At 38.7% G+C, this 22,947-nt stretch overlaps 2 protein-coding genes across 2 annotated transcripts; both read right to left on the minus strand.

Moving 5' to 3' along the window:
- Window positions 1-741: 741 nt before the first annotated feature.
- On the minus strand, window positions 742-21,890 carry LOC139128709 (kin of IRRE-like protein 2). Its single transcript, XM_070694438.1, has 21 exons — window positions 21,823-21,890; window positions 20,991-21,130; window positions 19,929-20,237; window positions 18,808-19,101; window positions 17,755-18,015; window positions 15,009-15,277; window positions 13,869-14,129; window positions 12,387-12,656; window positions 10,566-10,829; window positions 9,713-10,017; window positions 9,175-9,266; window positions 7,966-8,022; window positions 7,430-7,486; window positions 6,056-6,286; window positions 4,871-4,982; window positions 4,321-4,507; window positions 3,720-3,838; window positions 3,255-3,372; window positions 2,951-3,050; window positions 2,316-2,415; window positions 742-2,012 (listed from the first exon to the last, which is right to left on the minus strand). Exons 2-7 carry the CDS (start codon window positions 21,043-21,045, stop codon window positions 14,109-14,111), a joined length of 1,209 nt encoding a protein of 402 aa, XP_070550539.1. The 5' UTR covers window positions 21,046-21,130; window positions 21,823-21,890; the 3' UTR covers window positions 742-2,012; window positions 2,316-2,415; window positions 2,951-3,050; window positions 3,255-3,372; window positions 3,720-3,838; window positions 4,321-4,507; window positions 4,871-4,982; window positions 6,056-6,286; window positions 7,430-7,486; window positions 7,966-8,022; window positions 9,175-9,266; window positions 9,713-10,017; window positions 10,566-10,829; window positions 12,387-12,656; window positions 13,869-14,108.
- Window positions 1,896-12,667, minus strand: LOC139128718 (fibroblast growth factor receptor 3-like). Its single transcript, XM_070694448.1, has 13 exons — window positions 12,490-12,667; window positions 10,566-10,829; window positions 9,788-10,017; window positions 7,966-8,022; window positions 7,430-7,486; window positions 6,078-6,286; window positions 5,256-5,281; window positions 4,925-4,982; window positions 4,321-4,507; window positions 3,255-3,372; window positions 2,951-3,050; window positions 2,316-2,415; window positions 1,896-2,012 (listed from the first exon to the last, which is right to left on the minus strand). The coding sequence occupies exons 1-13, from the start codon at window positions 12,665-12,667 to the stop codon at window positions 1,896-1,898; spliced, it is 1,701 nt and encodes a 566-aa protein (XP_070550549.1).
- Window positions 21,891-22,947: the final 1,057 nt, after the last annotated feature.

A 22,947-nucleotide genomic window follows, 5' to 3' on the forward strand; every position in this document is an offset into this window, starting at 1 on the left:
GTGTCCGTGGGGACTAATAAAGCACAGTTTTCACGTAAATTAATTTTCAACAATATAAATACTTGATGAAAAAACTCGAGCAGGGGGTTCATGAGTAGGTAATTGATATTTATAAAAAAATGAAAACAAGGTACAACGTAAGCGGTAAAATGTTATTTGTTTTTCAAAATTGTGCCTCAAAGGTTTGGTTTATTCTTTCAGGATTTATTTATTTTATGAAATCGAACAAAATCAGCTAGCTTTGTCCAAGCCTATTTGTCAACAACCCGGTCACAGTATATACTATATTCACAGGTAGAGTCGCCAATGTGAAACGCTCCATTTTCAGATAGGCATACCTAAACTTCATGTCAAATGACTTCAAAGAACAGAGATGTAATTGTGAACGATGCTGTATAAAAATTGAAAACCGACGAATTTCCAGTACAGGATTTCAGTTGCTACTTTCAGTTGATTTTGCAAAGGTCTTTATCACTGTTGCTGATCTAGCAGGACTGTCTCTGTCGACTTCTTTACAGCGCGCTTTCGACGCCTTGCTTCTGTACCGTGCTTGTGAGTATTGAACAAACGTCGCCAGTGTGACAGGTTACAACCAACAGTGATATGCACGCCGAAACTGGAGATAAGTATTCCAGTTTTCGGTCTTGTAAATGTGAGCGCATCGTACAAGATAAGGAGTGGTCATATTGTTGCAGAGATTGTTATGTGTAATTTGTTGTGAGAAACCCGACAAGAAAAGAGTCATTTTAATAGCAATTTTATTCATATTGTAATGTTGAACTCAAGTCTAGATTATTTATCGGGGGACAATCTTCCGACTTCGGTGCACATCGTGTGCAGATATTGTACATGAATAATGATTTAATAAGCAAGGTGTAGTCAGGTCAGCATAGAAACGATATATTTCGTAGTATTTATAAAGAAAGACCTTTACATTAAGATAAATTGTGTATCTGACGTCAATAGATCATTGTCCTTCTATTAGCGTTTGATAATGACACACAGACATATTCATCTTTTTTACAGAAAGTGTGTTCTAGACATAATTGTGAGATGACCGTGCGTCGGTGACCCTGATCAACTACAACTGCACACCCTCATCGCGCCACACTGAAACATTAAAAGGACGTGCTTACTTCACTCTTGAAAGCAGTTTTGTATTACAAAATGTCGGTCTATGAATGTGCTAAATATATTGTCTGCCAGAAGTTCTCTCTCGTCATTGATGACGTCACATGAGTGATTAATTTTGAGAGATTATGTAAATTGCGTATGTATGTATGTATGTATGTATGTATGTATGTATGTATGTATGTATGTATGTATGTATGTATGTATGTATGTATGTATGTGTGTGTGTGTGTGTGTGTGTGTGTGTGTATGTATGTATGTATGTATGTATGTATGTATGTATGTATGTATGTATGTATGTATGTATGTATGTATGTATGTATGTATGTATGTATGTATGTATGTATGTATGTATGTATGTATGTATGTATGTATGTATGTATGTATGTGTGTGTGTGTGTGTGTGTGTGTGTGTGTATGTATGTATGTATGTATGTATGTATGTATGTATGTATGTATGTATGTGTGTATGTATGTATGTGTGTATGTGTGTGTGTGTATACGTATTCTCTGTCTTTCGAATTTAATCTGAAGACCAGAAAGTAAACTTTCTACTTTCTCCTTAATCCCTCGTGCTTGCATTATTGGATGTGAATAGCTTGTTAGCACTGTATTGACAATTTTATATCCAAAATATATTTTATGTGAGATGAATCCATCATGCAGGTATGGTCTGTAAGAATATTGACTATGCAGTTTCTGATCTGACGTTCAAATGTCTGTCTTTGCATTGTCACGTACACACTGATCTCTGCCGAAGAAACTCAGTGTCCATCGGTTACCAATCGCACAGTGCCATCACTTTGTTTCATAACACTTTTCATTCGCTGCCTCTTATAGTCTGGAGTGTCGGCACACGCCTTTTTGACGTCTATGAAAACCTGGAATGCAAGGAATGACAAAATGTTGTTGATACTTCCTCTGGTTTGTCATAGCTCCTACTACTGAGGGACAAAACCATGAACAGTTTCCTATTTGCAAATTAATAAAAAACAGTTGTTAAATTGCTATAAAATTGTCGCATCAGAGTTAATGTACTAGAGACCAGTAACATCAACCAGTGATCTCCCTTACAGGATAAAACTGTCTTTACTCAAATCGGAAAGCCATAAAGAACGGGACGATTGTCGACACAAGTGAACCGCTCATATTTAGCAGTGAAAAAAAAACAAACAAACAGTTACCTCGCTGCTTTTAGCCATGCCTTCAAGTTCAATGACGAGTTTGGAGAAGGACGGTCGCTCTGTTTTGTTTTCCGACCAGCACCTCGTCATGACGGAGTACCTGTTGGTGGAGGTAAGGTCAATGTCATGATAATTTCAATGTCTGGTTATCGCTCTTTTGCTGATATGAGACCGCATTTTCGAAATATGTATGTCCATGGCCATATGTGCAAAACACAATCTGTCTGCCTTATCAAAATACAGCAGGGTATTTACGTAGCAATTGCCTGCATTTGACCGCAAAAAAACATAGGTTTCCAGTTCAGCAAAAGTGAGGAATTCCTCATGGAGTTTCCGAGTAACGTCGTTTAAGAAAATATTAAATCAGTAAAAAAAAACCATACAAACTGGTATTTCCGTGCACATTCACAGTTATTTAATGATTTTAATGCCAGTGATTTATCAACAAAATTTCAAATTGGCTTCTGTTTTTGTAGCTTTCACTGTGTGCACGAGAACTGCCACTTCCATTTAAGTGTTTATAACTTATCGTGGTGAATATTATATTCACATCGCAATAAACTATTGTCTGTTCATCAGCCCAACCAAGGCGTACAGTACATTAGATAGAGGTAGCTTTGTTTGCCATTACTTACAATTTAGCGTCACAATAGGCTGGTCTCTTCATTCGAAATCCCTTTGAAATGAACTCCCTTACTTTGGTCACGTTTTTGGCAGTTGGATACGGTGTCTTACCTTATTTCAATCGTAAAAACAAAACAAAAATACTTAAAGTTGATGGATAATTGAACATCAAAAGGGAAAACAGCCGAGATACAAGAAGACGTATGACAACGTTTCCGTGTGCCCGTAGTCGCTAGCAGGATAACAGATTTGGAAGACCGGATAACGCCCGGCAAGTTGAAATGTTTGGTTGGTACTTTTGCGAGCTGCACTTACCTAACGTAGTGATCTCCCACAGTACGACACCAAAGGACCAGACGTCGCTCATTGTTGAATATTCCCCTGAACTGACCGTTTCTGGTGAAAACCAACGTATTGGCTGGCGGGTGTGATGCTAAGAACAAACAACAAACACAATTTAAGAATCTCCATGGTAATCAGTAAATTGTCATGCAATGTAGTTCAGCACTATGATGGTAAATTAACTACTTTAGTTTGTGTAACTTTTCTATGATCATGGTAAATTAAACTAAACTACTTTAGTTTTCTTAATAATAGGGTGGTAAAGGTTGCCTTTTGCTTCCTAACATTCGCTATGATAGCATTGAACTCTGCATTTTATGGGCGGAGTTTCAGAAAGTACGCAGCAAAACAAATCTTTCAACGTCTTTCGTTTGATCGCAGTAGAGTAAAACAAAGAGTAGAGTAAAACAAGGAAAATATCACAGAATGTAATGTTACCTCTTTAACTCTGATCGCTTCAATTTCCACATCACCTCTGAGACCAATATTTGATAATTTACAAGTTTGCCGGTCTTTGATAGAAGAACTGTTTTTGCAGCAAGTTCGCCGTGCACATACTATGTCAATGTCAAACGGGAAGGAATGTAAACTAAACATGCATGACGCATTTCACATAACTAGACAATTCGACTCGAGACAAACACCAATTACAATGTAGGAGTCATAAATAGCCAATACCTCGTTGTTTTATTGCATAGCATGTTCTGTGCCGTGAACCTTTTCCTCAAGTAAGTGGCATTTACATAAGTGTCAATAAAAAACAAAGCAAACCCCCCAAAAATAAATAAAACAAAACAAAACAAAAACCTAAGTGTAAATGCCCATAGGCCTTATCTATCAACCACCTATTTGACATTGGATGTGATGTTGCTGTTGTCGGTTATGGATAACACATTTGTTGTGATTTAAGGTTCAGCACAAATTGAATTCGTGCAAAGGTGCATCGGAGGAGGTATTTGGGAATGAATGCAATTACACTCTAATGAAAACAACGCTGATAGCAGTTTGCAAGAGATAGGCCACAGAATAGCGCCCTCACCGACTTGGAGGCTAGGTACTGCATTCCTGCGGCAATCTGCTTTCCCATAGAGACAAGATCCTTACTCTTGAGAACCCACTTCAGTCGAGCTGCGTTCGCGTAGTCGCTCGTCTTATCTCGTCGATAATCTCGAAGGTTCTTCAATAGGTTCCTTGACCCATGAACTCCATGATGACGTAAACGGGTTCTGGAATGACGTTTTTAACACACGAATTTTGAAATGTTATGAACACTCGGGTCTTGGATAATCAAACTAAGAGCACAGAAAGCGGACGTCATTGCACTCGGGGAACGGCGATTAAGACAAGGAAACTGCTCACTCACTGAGAGGGGTTAAAATCGTAACTCCTTTGTCGAAATTCTGCATTTAGTCCAAACCCTTTTTCTTTCTTTCTTCTTTCTTTTTTTTTTTTTTGGGGGGGGGGGTTTGAGGTAAAAACGGATGAGTTGCATTCATGTACGTGACTTCGTTATCAACGGTCTCCTTACAGACTATTGATAGCAAATTTAAACCTAGCTTACAAAGAAAGTTCGCCGTAAACCAACTTACCTTTCTCAGTACAGCAACCGAGGAGGAGCACTATATTTCTGTGTGGTTCAATACCCTGTAGTATGTTTCAATTCTACCGTCAGTCTCCGTTTATCATCATCAGAAGCACTGTCTATAAAGATACAGAAGGGGCAATTCAGATGTCTATAACTGAGGGCGCTAACGCCCTGCACGTAGAATGCCAATGTAAGAGCAAAGTTTAGTCTGGTCCCCTGACCCATTTCTACCTCTGGCTACGCTGCAAACGAAAATAGGGTCAGTTATGGGCTATTGTAAGCATGGCTGCCATTGGTTTACAGTACGAACGCAGTGACTGAGTTGAATTCATTTCCAACTTAAAGTTATCTTTGAATTTAGATTTTGTATGCCAATGGAGAAATTTTACCTCCATTGTTATCAGAACCAAGCATCCTATGTCGACATTGAATTAAAAACGTAAAAATCACTTATTTTTTTGTTACTTCAATACATGAAAAAGGAGTGACAGTATGTTACGTCTGAGACAAAAATCATAGACGATAATCGTCATTTCAAAACTAAATGCCATCATGCAAGTACAAAGTCGAAGACTTAAAAGTGAAGCCGTTCAAATAAATTCAACGATCGATGTTTCATCGTGTAATTTCCAAGCTTACCATTATACAGATGTGCTGAATACATGATCTTGTCAGGCGACTGTGTCATTAATAGCCAGCCATGGTAGCCTGGGCTTAGCCCGTACCTGACTCTATTTTCGGGAGCAGCGCAGCCAGCGGTAGAAATGGGCTAGTGGACCAGACTAAGGCAACATTATCTTGTCTGTAATACGGTTGCAAGCCTTGGTAAGTGGATGCTTACATTTCTTTACATTAATCATGGGTGACTAGTTAGATAGGTAGGTAGATAGATAGATAGATAGATAGATAGATAGATAGATAGATAGATAGATAGATAGATAGATAGATAGATAGATAGATAGATAGATAGATAGATAGATAGATAGATAGATAGATAGATAGATAGATAGATAGATAGATAGATAGATAGGAAGGATTTATGGTGATTCATTAATCAATTTGCTAATCATGGAAACACATGCCGAGAGACTGGAATAAGGCTGGCAAATATAGAAGACCAGAAAAAAAAACCCAGATCGCCTCAGATAGACAACAAAAATGATCCTAAATTATATTGGGAATGTCTTACCTTTTACAGACTTCACAGCTACCACTGTCTTGCCGCTTTTGCCAGCAATTTCAGTCGCCGTGGCCCGTTTATCTGCCCGTACGACCCAGTGCCAATGAGTTCATGCACTTTGATATGCTGGCGTGGAAAATCGTTGGAGCGTGCGCCGAGTTTCATGTAGATGTCAGCTGTATCCGTAGCAGGCTGGCGAAGAGATGTGTACTGCGATTCTAAAGACGTGTAATTGCTTTCCTGAGGATGTGACGATACAAGACAGACTATCAGTATCATCGGCATTATTTCTGAAATACTGTCATTCGCTAAGTATATAGATAGCAAAATAGTATATTCTATCAGTTTCGATTTTCCATATGCTTGGGAGGGGGGTGGGCTTTCAGTTATTACGAGGATCACAGGCGAGGGGAAATCAAGTACATGTTAAGATTAATGTGACCCCCTCTTTTTATTTTAAGCCCTGCCCCTACGCAACCTCGAAATATTACATTTCCTGTACACGCATGTACTTTCAGTGATCCCTCTCTAGTCAAGTTCAATTGATTACATATTTGAAATTAAAACGCATAGCAGCTAACGTAATGCGTGTGCGTATAGCCTTTATTAGTTCCACCTTAGGGTGTATGCGAATGAATCTAACTAGTGTCAACTGTGTAATTGATAATGGGCACATTCATGTATTTCACCAACTTCATGTATTGTATATTCGTTGGGTAAGCTATTGCAATTCTCTTTAAGTGATTATTGTGGAAAGTTTTTTTCTTTGAAATTTTGTATAAACCACAGTAAAAATTTGTATCAATTACATGGTTAGCAACAGTCAGATGTGACCCTCCCCAAGGACAGGTTTGTAAATATGAAGCTCGAAGCTTGAGGCTCATAATGATTGTTCGTTCCCTTGGGTCAAGTTTCAGCGATAATCATGAATAGCCAGGGAGTCGATGGCACAAACTGTAGAGAAGATTACGCTTTGGTTTCTGTATATATAGTGCTGGGATATAATTAGCTGGCATCAATTGGATCATTTCGATGAAGTGATAGGTTTCGAGCGGCACAGGAGAATTGCCGCACATGGTGATCTAAAATGGGTTTTGTTGCCATGATGAAAAAGGTACACCCATGCAACCCCGAAAGAAAACTATATATCTACATTAAAAATTACACTGAATAGTCACCGCCCCTTTTAAAGCTATTTAAATACATTCAACCTGTGTTGTCTTATAAAACAATGAATTGAAGACTGTTGCCGTAAGTTTTGTTCGAAAATTGTTCCATTTTACATCTGCTTATCACTGATGGTAGAATGAAAAACACTGTTCAATACGTTGATGTTCAAGTTTGCAGATGTTTAGATTATTTATCAATATATTTTGATCTGACCTTCTCTGACTCAGTAAACTCCAAATCCTGATAATGGCCTTTGTCGTCGTCGTTGTCCTGGTGGCGAATAATATAATGTCACAGTTTTAAACATAGACATCAATTTTTGGGCTACCTTTCTGAAAATGGAATTCTAGTACATGTTTCACTAAAGTGAAGTAATGTTTGTTACTTTAATAATATTATGATTTTCAATATATATAGAAGCGTAGTTTTATGGACATATATTACGACGACGGTGTCCTTTCTAAATGTATGCAATCCTCGGACTCTTCGTTAAAAGCGCAACAAGAGCTTAGCCAATGATTAATTAATAAACTTCCATTGTTCATTCTCTCAGTAAGAGTGATACGTTTAATATATTAAAACCAGTTTGAACAAATTTGAACAACTGTTTGTGAAACTTTTACAAAAAATCACATACTCAGCGAAAAAGTAAGCTTGTTCATTCTCTCTCTCTCTCTCTCTCTCTCTCTCTCTCTCTCTCTCTCTCTCTCTCTCTCTCTCTCTCAACATACACATACACAAAGACCTACCTTTCCAATATGTTTTAATTCTGCGCCTAAAGATGTCCCTTGTTCTTCGGATTGTTCCTACATAACAAACAAACACAGAGTTGAATCATTCATCTGATTAATACTGTAAATATAATAATTGCGACCTCAAGCTAATGTTTGCGTACGTAGACATATACGTGGCTGGGTTGACCTTTGACCCGCATAGCGACGCACGCTACCCCACCGACAGATAGCTGCGTTTCCACAGCTAATACACGGGTAGGATAGATACTATTATAACACACCACATGCTCATTCCATGTCGTGATTCGCCAGAATACGTCACGTGACGAGAAAATAGATACGTCTAGTCCCCAATGGATCGACAAAAGTGACGTCAGAGGGTAATTTTTGAAAAGCTATTTCCCTAGGGAAATAGTTTTTCCAAATTTGGAAAAGTGCCTGGTCACGTGACCGTAGTGTCGTCTGCAGCTTTTGCAACAATGGCGGGTGACTAGAACGTGATGTGCGTCCGGGATAGGTGACGACACATTCTCTGAAACAGATTTTCCAACATTTTCCAACATTCCAACAGCGTTGGAACTTGAACAGCTCATCGACGGAACAGATTAAAGTGCAACTAAGGATGTCGCTAGGTATGCTTAGAATATTTTTTGAAAGATAGTGGTACCACGTACGTACAACTGAAACCGCTGTGGAAACATCGCCCGGTAAACTTGTCACAATGGATTGTTGCCGTGCAAAATATCAAAACACATTAAAAACTATATAACAATACAACATGAGCATGTGGTGTGTTATAAAACACCTATAGCCTGGTCTTTATTCGGGCTATAGCGCTCGTCTATTACCCCTCGTGGCCGTGTGTTACCAGAAACACATCGCTATACCCCTCGGCCTACGGCCTCGGGGAATAGCGATGTGTTTCTGGTAACGCACGGCCCCTCGGGGTAATAGACGGGCGCTATAGCCCTCATGACCAGGCAATAGGTGTTTACAATAGATGACTGGACCAACGGATGAATGAACACAAGTGTTAGCTCGGAGATAGAGAAATTGAAGGGGGGACAGATATAGAGACACCAGAGAGAGAGAGAGAGAGAGAGAGAGAGAGAGAGAGAGAGAGAGAGAGAGAGAGAGAGATTTCCAAAATCAAATTTGAAATTCTTTGCTATCGTAAGAAGTACACATAAATAGACATGAAAATGCAGTTGAGTCTCCCCTTACCGGTGAATACTTTCTTCGTCTGTACCAGTAATATCCGAGAGCAAGAGCAACGCCGATAACGATAAGCAGGCCAAAAACGATCCCAGTAATTCCTGACGAATTTCAATGATTATAGAAAGGCGAAAAGTAATAATATTTTCAGAATATCGTACTGTGATGTTTACAATAAATCGTACATTAAAACCTTAGTGCTATCGAGGAAGGAATGTAAAGTGAAATATTCACCATTGGAAGAAACAGTAGTTTTAAAATAACGGAACAACATGTTCTTAAGGTACAATAATGTCAGATGGACAACAAATATACGTGCATAGTCTGTGAGACATTTTCCATTGAAAGATGATATTTTTTACTCTATAAACCCTTGGTTTTAGCGATGAGAGTTATCAAACGTTATACAGATACTGTATCTCGTATTTTCGAAATGAAAGAACGCAGTATACCTGATTGATTATCTGACAAATATACTTACGATGAAGGGGCAAAAAATATCACGATAAATCTGAAAACAACGGTAGACATTTAATGATATGCATACCTCCAGCAGAAACTCCTCTTCTCCCTACTAATTTAATTCTGCACTGATCTACAAATACGTAGTTTGTAGCAGTACTATGACGTAGTCTCCATAGTCTTCTTTGGTGACGAAAGCCACGATCAACTTACTCGTTGTCTCAGTCCCTTCTATCGTCTCCTCTGAGCTGGTAGTGATTTGTTGACCGTCTTTCTGCCAAACGAAGGTTGGCGACGGACTTGCGGACATTACGCAGACAAGCGTTGCGTTCACGCCGATGTCTGCCTCGACCTCGTCGCTGAAATGCGATCGCTGAACGGTGGGTTCGACTGAAAATAATGAACGATTTCGTATCACGGTAAAATGTAACCTTATCACTGTCGGACAAGAGCTGGGTATGATAATAGATTTGGTGGAAGTTATCATGACAGCGTTTTTTGTCGAGAAGAGGCGAAATTAGCTGTTTTCGCCAGTTTGCTCTGTCTGTAAACTATAGCTTGGAAAAGCCTAGCCTTCAGTTTGTCATTACAACCGTAGACGTTATTGGTGATAATCGGATAAAATTTCGAGCTAGAATCCATTGAGCAACGATAGCTTGTAAGTAACTATTTACATAATCGAAACCTGCTCCTACAAAAACTTTGAAGAAGAAATGTGAAATAACGATAGAGTACCATTCACAAGGATTATCCATAGACCCTCGTTTTTTTCTCGAGGGTCTATGGATTATCCAATTCAAATTACATCAAAAACTAGCATTAACCACTTAGAAATGTATCTGATTAAGCTGCTGATGCTATTTTTGGCATCTGATTTTACCAGAACATTTGTTCACAGTACTCGGCCGCAATGACCGTGTTTCCGATCTATTACTTACAGTGTACATCTAGGTAGGTGGTGCTTCTACCAACACCTTGAGTGTTGTCATAGAAGGTGTTTGTCGCCTCGCAGGTGTAGTTTCCGGCCATATCTCTTGTAACGTCGGTTAGTGGAAGGGTTGAACCAGGCTGCCTGTCACCGTTTAGCAAAATCCAGTGGATGTTGGCATTCGCTGGATTGCCGCTTGCCACACTACACGAGAGAGTCAAGCTCCGACCTACTACGATTTCTGCACGCTTCTCTGTGCTTACCGTTGGCGGATCTACGTGAAATCACACACATCACGTTATTGTTTATCGTGTCACGTTCCTAGTTACTCGGAGTGTCGGATCGACGGTGCGTGAAAAAATCGACCCCACTCTCTAAGAAATCGTCCTACACTATGTATAAATGCGAATACACTAAAGCGATATATATTAACCCTTTGAGCGCCATAGTCAATTTCTGTTGCCTTTATAAAATATTCGAAGTCAATTTTTTTTTCAGATTATTGCTAAAATTTTGACAAAAAACTGTAGCCACTGAAATATGATGTCCAATTTGTCCAAAATTATCAGTAAAAAATACAGAAAAAAACATAAAAAATTGTAAATTGTTGCACTAAAATTTTGGTGGGAAAAATTACAGTACTCAAAGGGTTAAAATAGCTTTGATTGAATAATACGTGCAAAATGTTATCCCATGGCGTAATGGTTAGCACACGGCCCGGAACTACAAAAATACGCAGGTCATAGTGCTGTTAAAAAGATTTTATATTTGTCTGTGTCGGTTTGGGGAATGTACATCACTGTTGGCAGACACAGAAAAGGCCCGAAATAGTCGAATTGTCCAGTTAACTAATGGACAACAAGCCACTAGTTATCGCCAATTTTTCGGTGAATATCTTGGCGGGAGAAGACGTTCAGGTATCAGCAGTGAAACTCGCCTTGGATTTCAGGTTAGTGACGCGGAAGAATGCATAGCCATAAATTAGGATATAGTTTTGAAGCAGTTACAATAATCATTCAATGTTTCCAGTGTGAATTTAACGCATTTTGTGGCCATGTTAGAAAAAGAATGTCACATAACATGGACCTGGGATCAGATTCCTCACATTCGGGTGGAATATTTTGCCTTACACTCTTTTACAGCTCCCGTGAGACAAAATATCCTCCTATCGTGTGGGGTGTGAGATTTTATTAGTCTCTCTCGCACCATAACTGTGGATTTGGGTTACTTACATATGAAAACCATCTTCACCTGCTTTGAGCAACCAACCACTTTCAGCAATTACCAAATTTAATTCCATTCACATTCGTATATAAACATTTTCACCGGGATTGACTTTAAAGGGAAATAAGCCGTAACTTGTGTCAATTTTTTCAGTATTCTGCTTCTGTATATCAACTACCGTGTCTGAACCTAATCTATTTGTCATGCTGAAATTTCGAGTATTCTTTTTTTTCAAAACAGCTTGTATGTGTAAAGTGATCATTGTTTATTGCTCACAAATGAACTCTAGTTCGGACTTGAATACGATTTTCAACAATAACAGTGTAGATTATACTCATATTTGTTGTGTTGGCATGCTAAATACTTGGCATTAAACTACATTGTAGGGATTCAATGCAGAAAGTGTATGGAAACCACAAAACAAAAATTCTCAAAAATAGCCAAAAGATACAGCTTATTGTTAACGCATCTATCTCTGCCTTTAGGGTAATCTAAAGTATCGTTTAACCGACATCACGATGATAATATTCCACTTTAAATTATTACATTTTATCCGACACGAAATTTTGAAAGCCTTCCGATATCATAGGCTCCAAGAAATACTTACACTGCACATTTAGTGTTAAATATTGACTCTCGCTGCCTGGATTACCATTGAAGAGCACGTTGCTGCCAACGCAATAATACTGTCCGCTCTGTCCACGACTTACGTTCGGTAAATCCAACAGACTCGTATTGCTGACCACAGAACTGCCGTCCTCCCATTCCACCGTCGCCGTAGGGTTGGCATCGACGGTGCAATCCTCTGTGTACGTTCTCCCTTCCACCGTCGTCACTTCCTGGTAGCGGTGTTCTCCTATGTCCACGACAGGATGATCTACCCAACATTGTATGAGAAAATAGGACGTGAAAATATGCCACAGTTCTCTACTCGCAGCGACCAGTCCCAAACTTTGGTAGCACAAATATAAAGGAAGGCAGTATCTCGAACAAAACAAAACGAAATTTAAATAAATAATATTACTAAAAAGTATTTGTTGAAAAAAAACGCGCTTATTTCCTTGTTCACTTACATGGCATTTTATACGATCTCTTGTTTTTTTAGAATACTTTATTGTGAGTCTTAATTATTGAAATATATATTTCTTTGTACTTCTGCCTGTCTAATAAGAATGTATATATATATATATATATATATACTCCTGAACAAATTTCAACGTGTTCAATTCAAACGTTAAAGCACATTCTGAGAGTCTTAGACTCTTACCGTACAAAATGTTTCAGTAAATGCTATTTGAAGGCGTGAAAACTAACAAGCTTTTCTCACTTAATGGAAACATAGATGTATGATGTTCCTTCCAAACGATAATTGACACAGTCAAGCCCCCTCAGTGGAAGGCAAAAGTCGTGTCGGGGAATTCCAGAGGTTATCGGTCAAGTCCCGAAAGTAGTGAAACTTGGAAGAGAGACTTGAATTTGATGAACTTTCACGTCTTTATACAACAAATGCTGTATTCAATATACGTCAATATACCAATCGTATATCAAGCGTACTTTTTTGTATAACATGGTGACTTTTAGCGTATCCTAAATTGCTTGACGAGGCATATACTAGCCTAGTATGTCAGGCCTACACGAGCCTGGTATTTTTTTATCTCTGTAGGTCACCGATAAAGTAAGCGGTGAACCCTTTACGTCGTTGGCAACTTGGACAAAAAACACTCGGTAAAAAGACGTGAATGATCATCAAATTCAAGTCTCCCTTCCAAGTAGTCTACTGTTCTTGGGTCCATCATGGTATTTCCGAGAAGTACATACAAAAGGAAATGCGAGTTATGCAAGGTGTTAAGAATTTTGGTTTTTCTTGGTTTTTTTTCTTGGTTAGTATTTCAGATACCAAGAAAGTCTTACTACTTTGAGTGATGTGCGCCTTCCAGGTTTCAGCGAAACGCAAAGACACATCACAGTCCAAATTACTCATTAGTCTGACAACAATCTACTTTGGAGCCAACATCCCTCCGAAATCCTGTTCGGAAGTTTCGCACTTAGAACAGTATATGTATGAATGTGTAAAATGGTCGACACTCACACTGCACATCGAGTTCAAACGAAACAGAATCACTTCCAATGTCGTTGTCCCAGAACGTGTTCCTCGCCTCACATGTGTACGTCCCATGTTGGTCTCGCTCGACGCCCGTTAGAGAGAGCGTATTCGAAGAACTGATCTCGCTACCATCATACACCCATCGCACAGATGCCGCTGGGTTAGAGTCAACGTTGCACTCTCTGTGATACGAATCGCCTTTGACTACAGCATTGTCAGAAACTTCTAGGCTGACCTGAGGAGAATCTGTCAATGAAAGGAATCATCAAACAAGTGGAATAAATACTTGGCGAGAATCGTGACCTATAAATATATTACAGACAACTGCAGCTTTAGGCAGAATTGCCAAAATTATAATTTACGAATAAATATGGAAAGATGGATAGATTGCGATGAGCAATTTATTTGCAGTCAAAATTTTTGTGGATATCTTAAAATAATATGTGTCATACATACTTAACCCATAATCAGCCAAAATCATGTAAATATTTTTAACAAATAGGGAGCCTGTAAGAACAATTTTCTTGGTAATATTTGCATATCAGATGTCTTTCCTATTTTTTTTAAATCCATCCTTTTGTAACTTTCTATCCTTCCCTAATCTACCTCTTTAAAACAGATCTACATTTTCTGTATACTTCTATATCTGCACCTCTCCCTCATTTGTAAACATAATCTGCAATAAAGTATATTTTTACAGAGCATCTGTGTAACATTTGTAAGTGAATGGTAGCTGGTGGTCGTCATTTTCCGAAATTACTAGGACGTGTTATGTGGAATATATGTAATTTTACTTCCAAAATACGATGCGTAACAGAGAATAACGTCTAATAGCTATTGATTTTTTTCTGTCTAAGGTGATAATTGCTATTTATGAAATACCGGGGATGAAAATTAAAATGGTTCGCTGTTTTACTATTAGAGGAAATTGTTTTGGACATTGTATATGATGACACCTGTAGAATGAGCATTAAAGTGGATACAAATCGCCCCGTATTTACCACATGATAGGCAATACAGGGCAGCCAAACGCACTCACAAGCAAAAAATTCGTCTTGATTGAATTTTTTTCAGTTTTTCGTTAAATATGAAAAGATTTGACCGATATCATAAATGATGTCTCACATTGAACATCGATAGATACGTTGACGTTGGCAAAGCCCGTTTTGCCATTCCAAAATATGTTACTTGCAGCACACATGTACCATCCATGATTGTCACGTGACACCGGTGAAAATTCCAACCACTTGTTGCTCGATGCGTCATTCCAGTGGAGGTGCTAACATCCGGGTTACTGTCAGTGACCTTGCATTCCACTATGATGTCTTTTCCGGCGATGACCTGGCCAGCGTCATTGGCAGAAGCTGATATTTCCGTTTCAAGTTCAGGGTGATCTGTATGTAAAGAGAGAGGGTACAGGATATGTTTTGAAGAGCATGAAGTCAGGGGCAACATTTAAAGTTATGAATTGATAAAAAGAAAGATGGACGCAAGTATTCTCTTTGCAGGCGGCTGGGCTGACACAAACGGTCCTCGCATTGAGAAAATTCGGTGACCAATCAGGGCAATATCAGGGCAGTCCAGCAGTCATGGCAGTATCAGAGCAGTCAGCAGTCAGGGCAATATGGATCTTTGTTTTAGGTAAAGGGAGATGTGAAAGTTTTGTAAAAGGAGAAAGAAATCTTCCCTGGTCGATAAAAAAAATTAAGGGCGATTTTTTAGTTTTCCTTCCTTCAAACAAAAATAGGAAGACAGTCACAAATAGTTTCCCCTCTCTGCATTTTAACGTTGTTCAAATACGTCAGACGAATAGATTTACGAGTAGAAGGCCTCTCTTAACAATATTGCTGTATTGTAAACATCGGCCAGTGACATACACAGACTTTATCTCGGACCATAGGGGAAGTACATAATTGACAATATATTTAATTATTTCAATTCTTCAAATACTAATTTGACTAGTTAGCTGACGTTACGCCTTCTATTCGGACGACATAAACGATCACAAGGCATGTCATCGCAGGTGCATTTTCAAAAGTCAAATTAAAATCACAAAATTATCATTGCAAATGTTTGCATGAAGTGGGTGTTTACAATATCGTCCTTGTATGTCGGTGCGGCCTGTGACATACAAGGACTTTAACTCGTGTCATAGGTTAAGCACATGATTATGCAGGTGTTGATTTTTCTATTTTTCAAATAGGCCCTATTAAATTTATTTATATGCATACTTCTTTCTTTTAGCACGATATCAGCGATCACAGGGCATGTTAACAAAAGAGTGGCTTTAAATTGACCAAGTAGGAATCAATATAGTGTTTGTGACCGACGAGAGAACTATTAGCTTGCCGTGCGGAAAGCTGATAAGCTACGCACGCGGCAAAATGAGCAATGATTTCTGACAACCAGTGTACAATCTTGTCGTCGGGAAAGTAGGCCACAGCATTCAGCATTTTTTAAAAGTACGATGGCATAACGATCGATGTATAGAGGAAAAAAGCATATATTGGTTCTTTCTTAAAACGTTTTAAATTTACAAGGCTTTTAACTGCTTGTTGATTAGATGGAACAAATTCAGTAGATTTTCGGATGATCGGATTCGAACTCATGACGTACGGCACCAAGTCTCCTATAGCGAACAAATCACTGTCAAAACCACTCGGCCAAATCCCTAGCCTTAAAAAGTGGTTTTAATAGCCGAGCTAAGTTGTAACATTTATTCAGATTGCGACCCCTCCACACACGCTGTAGAGTACACGAAGCCCTCGCACTCACATACTCGCTATCACACATCACACACAAAATTTATCAGACCGATGAATGCATGGCTTTATTCGACGAAAGACAGCCTTGGGGACAATTATGTCCATCAGCAGAGCTATCAACCCAGGGTAGAAAAAGTAGTTCATGGGACAAAGTTCAAACATGGAACAAAGTTCAAACTTGAGCTTTTACATGGGCTGCATCTACTTTCATGTGTCGACGTCTAACTACTCAAGCGACGTTTTGCAAATGTTTCCAATCGAGTTCCGAGTCTCGATTCCGAATAGAATATGCGTGTCGTAAATTATTATGTTATCTTTAATCGATATACTTGGTGATATATTTGGCATTTAAAACATGCCATATGTCATCGTTCTTCCCCCTAGACAGTAAATCACTGCTTAACACAAAGGCAGCTTTTATCTCAACGCAAACTGACCAGGCATCGCCTATTGTCGCATAGGCCTTATGATAAATTCGATGAGTTGAATTACTAAAGTTACACGTAATCGAATTATAGGATAAGATGTGTGTTAACGTTTACAACTTATGAAGTTTTGATTATTGCAAACAATGAATAATAAAAAAATGAGACAAAAATTAAAGTATGCTGGACTAATTGTGGACAATATAATGACTCATTCTTTAAGAAAACGTCTACAAAAATTAGTGATGTTTATGCAGTTTGATTTGGGATAAAGTTGTTCTTGGTTGTCTTTTTCCACAGCAGTATTTGGACATTTGGTACATAAGTTACGCGTGAAAAAGCGTAGTTTTAAATCATGGTATCGCAAAATGTTTCGAGTGCAAGAAACAACAACAACTGAATTAGGGCCATAGTTTAGATCGACACTTGGCACTCGATAAAAAAGATAATATACAACACAGGACCGTAGCCTTAGCAAATTGCCCAGGGAGCAGAACTTAGTAACTGAGATATGAGTTTGATAATTTACATAAATTTACATATTGATAGTGTTGAACAATGGTATCGGAAGGCAATAAGTTGGATCGTGAAGAGGTACTGGACGTGTTACGCATTTGAAGAGGGGGAGGGGGTCAAACAAAATTGAAATACTTATTAGTGTACTACTGAATTGATACCTACATTGCACATCGAGGTCGAAGGTGGCGGAGCCATTGCCACTACTGCCGTCCCAAAAAGTGTTGTTCGCCTGGCAAGTGTACGTCCCGTTCTGATCTCTTTGGACGTTCTGGAGATGGAGAATTTCAGAGTTTCCGACGTCCCAGCCACGATGTATCCATTGAACAGTCGCGTTTGGGTTCGCATCGACACTGCAGGACCTGTTGTACACGTCGCCTTCGATGACAGAGTTGTTTGAACCCAGTATGCTTACTCCAGGAGGATCTGTAGTAATGAAATGAGATTCACTAGCAAGACCCTTCTCTGCTATAAATGTTAACTGTATGCTTTAATATGGTGTCTGTATCGCTTTTTCATCTTTTACTTCTTTTCCAATCGATCAATAAGTAGCTTTCTTAGTGTGATCTATCGTTAGGATAAGTGCAAACAGTAATATGAGACATAATCAAAAAGACTGAAAAAATTAAAACAATTACAGTTAGCAGCCGTATCTTCTCTGGAATATATTATTGACATTCAATACGGCATCAAAGATACTGTATAATATGTAATTACAACGTTCACCACTTTATTGTGTCAAGTTCAGGGTCGCGAACAAACGCATTTCCAAACACTTACATTTAAAAGACCTCAATTTCTAGTTGGAATGTTTGCTGTCGTACTCGATGCTTTATCAGATTCTGATTAGTCAGAGTTCAACGCTACAAGTGTTCTCTGTAGCGATCATCTGACGAATGGGTCAACTTATCTTATCTCAAAATGTTTCCGAATGTTTATTCCGAGATAAGTTAAGTTGTAACACTCGTCTGTTGATCGCTATATAGGGCACATGTTACGTGAAACCCTTAGTAACGCCTAAGTCCTGTTTTCTACTTGTTATCAATTTTTACCGTAATTCGCACTGCCATACAGGTATTGAGCACTGTTTTACACCGTGAAGATTTCCGAACGTTATAGTATATATATATATATATATATATATATATATATATATATATATATATATATATATATATATATATATATATATATATATATAAAGGTAGTATTACTTACACTGTACGTTCATGGTAAAATTCTTTCCACAATGAAGTGATTGCAACCCATGACAAAAGGATGCATTGAGGGCCTCATAGAAACAGGTAAATACGTCACCGCTTTCACTACGGTTGAATGTTTTCATGAAAATATTGTCTTGTTTCCTGTTCTGGCGACCTCTTTGGTCATTACGCATCCACACGACCTCCCCTGGGGCGTCATCCGGCAGATCGATTGAACAGTTGAAGATAGCTGTGTCCACGTTTTCGATGACATCTGTACCCGGTTGGACATCACAGCTTGGTCCTCTATCTGGAATGTTTTGAGAAATATATTTATCATTACTGTTTTGTTAATTTTGTATGTGTTTATTTGAATTGTTGATATGTTCCTTTGTCTTTTCCTACTTTGCAGAATACAAATGGACAAATATTTTGCAAAACAGGAAAATACGAGAAATATACAGGGCATTTAGGTTGACCGTTTACACTTGCATGTTTATCACACAGGTTTTCTTTCAAAGCACACACAGAATGTGTTAATAAGCCAGATTATTAAATTGGCGACTAATTTAATGACCGTTTAGAAAAACACGAAACACTCTCTGGACTTAGGAAACACGTATCGCTAATTTGTAAGAAAAATATCACGGATTATTGTCTTGACAGAGACAGATCATTAATTGCTAGAACACAGGGTGACAGTTTATGACCCCTTTCAAGTAAACAGAAAGGCGACTGCTGACACAGACATTGACCACCCATAAACAAAATAAAAAAATGAACCAAGGACTCAATGAGTCGGCAACTTTAATGTCTGGCTTATCAACACATGCTCCTGTCTGTAATTTAGAAGAAAATGTGTTATGGACATTCAAGTATGAACCTAAAAGACCTGTTTTGTCTTGCCAATCAATGAATTTATTCCGCAAAGGCTGGTAGTTAGGTATGTAAATATGTGTGTTTGTTTGCTTGTTTGATCACTGTGTGGTTTGTTTGTTTGTGAGCGTACGCTGGATATTATTGCTACAACTATTATTGCAAAATATGGCACACAAATGTACATTAGCCTATAAATATACCTATAAATATTTATGAGATGTGGTAATATGCAAAATTTTCCAAAATAAATACACTGACCTAAAACGAATAAGTTTGCTGTTGTATTGAGATTGGTTTGGTTCACCCTGCATTCATATCTGGACTCCATGCTCTTATTAACGACCTGCATGTGGAGGTGAAACTCGCCTCGAACGGGATCCCCGGTTATGTTGTAACGGGGGTCGTAAGTCTCGTCGCCGAGCGAGATTTGCTGGTAGCGGCCGTCGACTCTCACTGACCACGATATGGTGGCGTTCAGGTCTGATACACTGCAGTTAAGTTGTGCTGAACAGCCGGTGTACACCAGCGTGTCGACAGGAATTTCAATGAAGGGTGATTGCGAATGGCCTGAAAATGAACATATTATCAAAGCCCTCTTCCATTTTTAATGACTGAAAATGAGCATTATATCACGATTATTTTGCAGTGAATGTGAAATTGCTGCAGTGTATAAACATGGATCACGCATTTGCATCTCAGAGCATTCAATAATTGAGTATAGTGTTTTCTGTTTGCCATTTTTATCCCGAATTTTAAAAGTTTAGTTCCCCCGTCTACATTTCTTTACGCTCCATCACTTCTCTGTGCAGAAGTGCCGCAATTATTATAGGGTTTGTTTTTTTTTCGACAAAAGGAATACGAAGGCTTTTAACAAATAGTTCGACTACCGTGACGACTGCCTCAGTGTCATGACCTCCATTGTGTGTATAAGGAACTTACGAAATACTCATAGAATTCTTAGAGGATACGAACAGTCTCAGACTCGAAAATGCCAGAGGTCGAAAAATGAAGGGACTACCTTCTCAATTGAGGCCACGTTCCAGTCTTTAGAATGTTCTGGAAGTTTTCCGAGATATAACTGATATTTTCAGACGATTGTCTAATATCGGACACTTCATTGTCGCAACGTTAGCCACTTTAGTCTTCCATGCACAATCAGTCGCTCGCAAAAGCGATGTTCACCTTACTCGTCAGCGCTGTGTGTGTGGATATGAACAAAAATGGAGAGCCGCGTTCACCCTTAGTTGAAGGCATATAAAATAGTCCCGCACTGAACGCTAGCATTAATCGACTTATTGAACAATTTATTGTGGTACTCACAGATCCCCAATGTACATAGACATGCGCACAGCGTGAAATACAATCGTCTCGGCATTTTGCGGCGTGTTCAAGTCCAAGCTGTTGTTTTTTTCAGAACCAGAGACTTAGTCTTCGGGGCAACTGCACCGTGTCCTACAAGTCTGAGAAGAGAAAAACAGGGTAATGATAGCCTTGTTATCTTATTATCTTCAAATTAGTGACAGATACGATAGGCGGAACTGATCGCCTCTGAAGACAGCTCCACTTAAACTTTGTACCGTGCAAATATTTATAAATTTTACCATCACCGTACCCTGACTGATTTATAGGGTATAAACATTCCGTCTGTGTAGAGGTAGGGGATTTCAAGCCCCCACTTTATAGTGAAACAAACTCAAGGGGCGAATTGGTCAAACTTCCCCTTAGTTTCAAATACCAACAATCTTCTCTCTCTCAAAGTTTCAAACTTAGTAAACAAGTTATACTTTTACGTGAAATGCAATATTTATACTTTCATTTCACCGTATTACGTGATCCCTTTTAAAAAAATATGCGGAAGTTCGGTTCACTTGTCAGATTAATGTAGCTGGGTTCACGCCAAAATATGTGCCCCTCTGTAGCAAATTGTGTGTTTTCATACAGATAACGTCAAGTCTGAGTCAGCAATCTGGTGTTTGTCAAAATAGAGCGTCTCAAACGGAAAACTCATTCCCCTGATAATTGAGGTAACATCTACGTTACACGATGCTCACCAGCCGCATCCAGCCTTGCAAAAAATGGTTATCCGAAAATGCACTATCTTTCGTCAAGTTGTACACAAAACGTCGTCCGTCATAAACCAAAAGTGACTTACCTTAAAGTGCGGGGCAATCAGGAGAGGGCTGAATAACACTGACTTTTATAACTTCTTCCAGGGTGACTGACGTCTCAGGTGACATGTAAATTACCGTAGACGTAATAGTCGGTCAAAGGTGACACGGCAACGCAGAGTCGTGTTTAACGCCAGTCGTGCACTGCACTATCGCGGCTGAACACGTACACAAGACCTATGAGTGTGTTCAATTAGGGGTCGTCACGAATGAAGACGTGAATACAAACGTCAGAATATTAGCTTGTTATATATTCTCTAAAAAAATTTACATACACAGCATCTCTATACATTCGATGTTGTATCGAATAAAAGTAAATGTTGTAATTCAAATAAGGGCCCCGGGGAACTAAATTATGCACTGAACACCTTTGAACATTCGGCGTTGATTGTTGCGAACATCGGGCTGTGCGGAAGTTAACGCTTGAATAATCATCATTGGCACCCGCATGTGGATCTTTGCGCTCAATTCGTGACCTCTATCTAAGCACCTACCGATACTCAGGACTGAAAGGTCATTGTGAATTGATTGAGAAGTAATACTGAAGTAACTACACGGCAATAAAGAACTTTAAGCCAATACTTACTACATAAGAGGCTCGGTGTAATTAAATGCCATCATAAACGTAGGTTGCATAATAGGCATAAGAAAATGTAAAGATCTCTTAATTGTCAGAAAAAGCTGGCAACCGAGTAAATGGCACGCTGTTCAAGATACACTCACTTCCGCAAAACAAAACAGAAAAAAAAAACTACAAGGCAGAAGTTCATCGTATATCACAGGTATTTGGAGGTTTGTTTTCTGATAGTGTTCGTTTTAAGTAGGAGAGTTTCAGTAATCAAAATTCAAAACTGTAAAATGTGTGCAAAATTTAGTAGAGGAACGATGGACAAATGTTTAATTGCTGACTTCTGCGCTTGCTCAGATGCTGTATATGCTGAACTCTTCACAAAATTCCACAATGTCCTACCAAAACAACAACAACAACAACAACAACAACAACAAACAAACAAACCTTAAGAAAGAGGTGCTGCAAATACCCCCGAAACTCCCTGAAAGCAACTTTAGGAATCATCTTTTTGAAGTTCAAGATTTGTGGAATTCATAAA

The sequence above is a fragment of the Ptychodera flava genome, unplaced genomic scaffold (assembly GCF_041260155.1).
Source record: "Ptychodera flava strain L36383 unplaced genomic scaffold, AS_Pfla_20210202 Scaffold_66__1_contigs__length_654902_pilon, whole genome shotgun sequence".
Lineage (NCBI taxonomy): Eukaryota > Metazoa > Hemichordata > Enteropneusta > Ptychoderidae > Ptychodera > Ptychodera flava.

Excerpts from the sequence above, each read along its gene's own strand:
- LOC139128718 (XM_070694448.1), bottom strand. The coding sequence starts at position 12,667 with ATGTTGGGTAGATCATCCTGTCGTGGACATAGGAGAACACCGCTACCA. Across the intron at positions 7,487-7,965 it reads AATTAAAACATATTGGAAAG|GACAACGACGACGACAAAGG; the intron begins GTAGGTCTTTGT and ends ATTCGCCACCAG. Across the intron at positions 6,287-7,429 it reads AGTTTACTGAGTCAGAGAAG|GAAAGCAATTACACGTCTTT; the intron begins GTCAGATCAAAA and ends TCACATCCTCAG.
- LOC139128709 (XM_070694438.1), bottom strand. The coding sequence starts at position 21,045 with ATGCCGAGACGATTGTATTTCACGCTGTGCGCATGTCTATGTACATTG. Across the intron at positions 20,238-20,990 it reads TCTATGTACATTGGGGATCT|GCCATTCGCAATCACCCTTC; the intron begins GTGAGTACCACA and ends GTTCATTTTCAG. Across the intron at positions 19,102-19,928 it reads AGCAAACTTATTCGTTTTAG|ATAGAGGACCAAGCTGTGAT; the intron begins GTCAGTGTATTT and ends AAAACATTCCAG.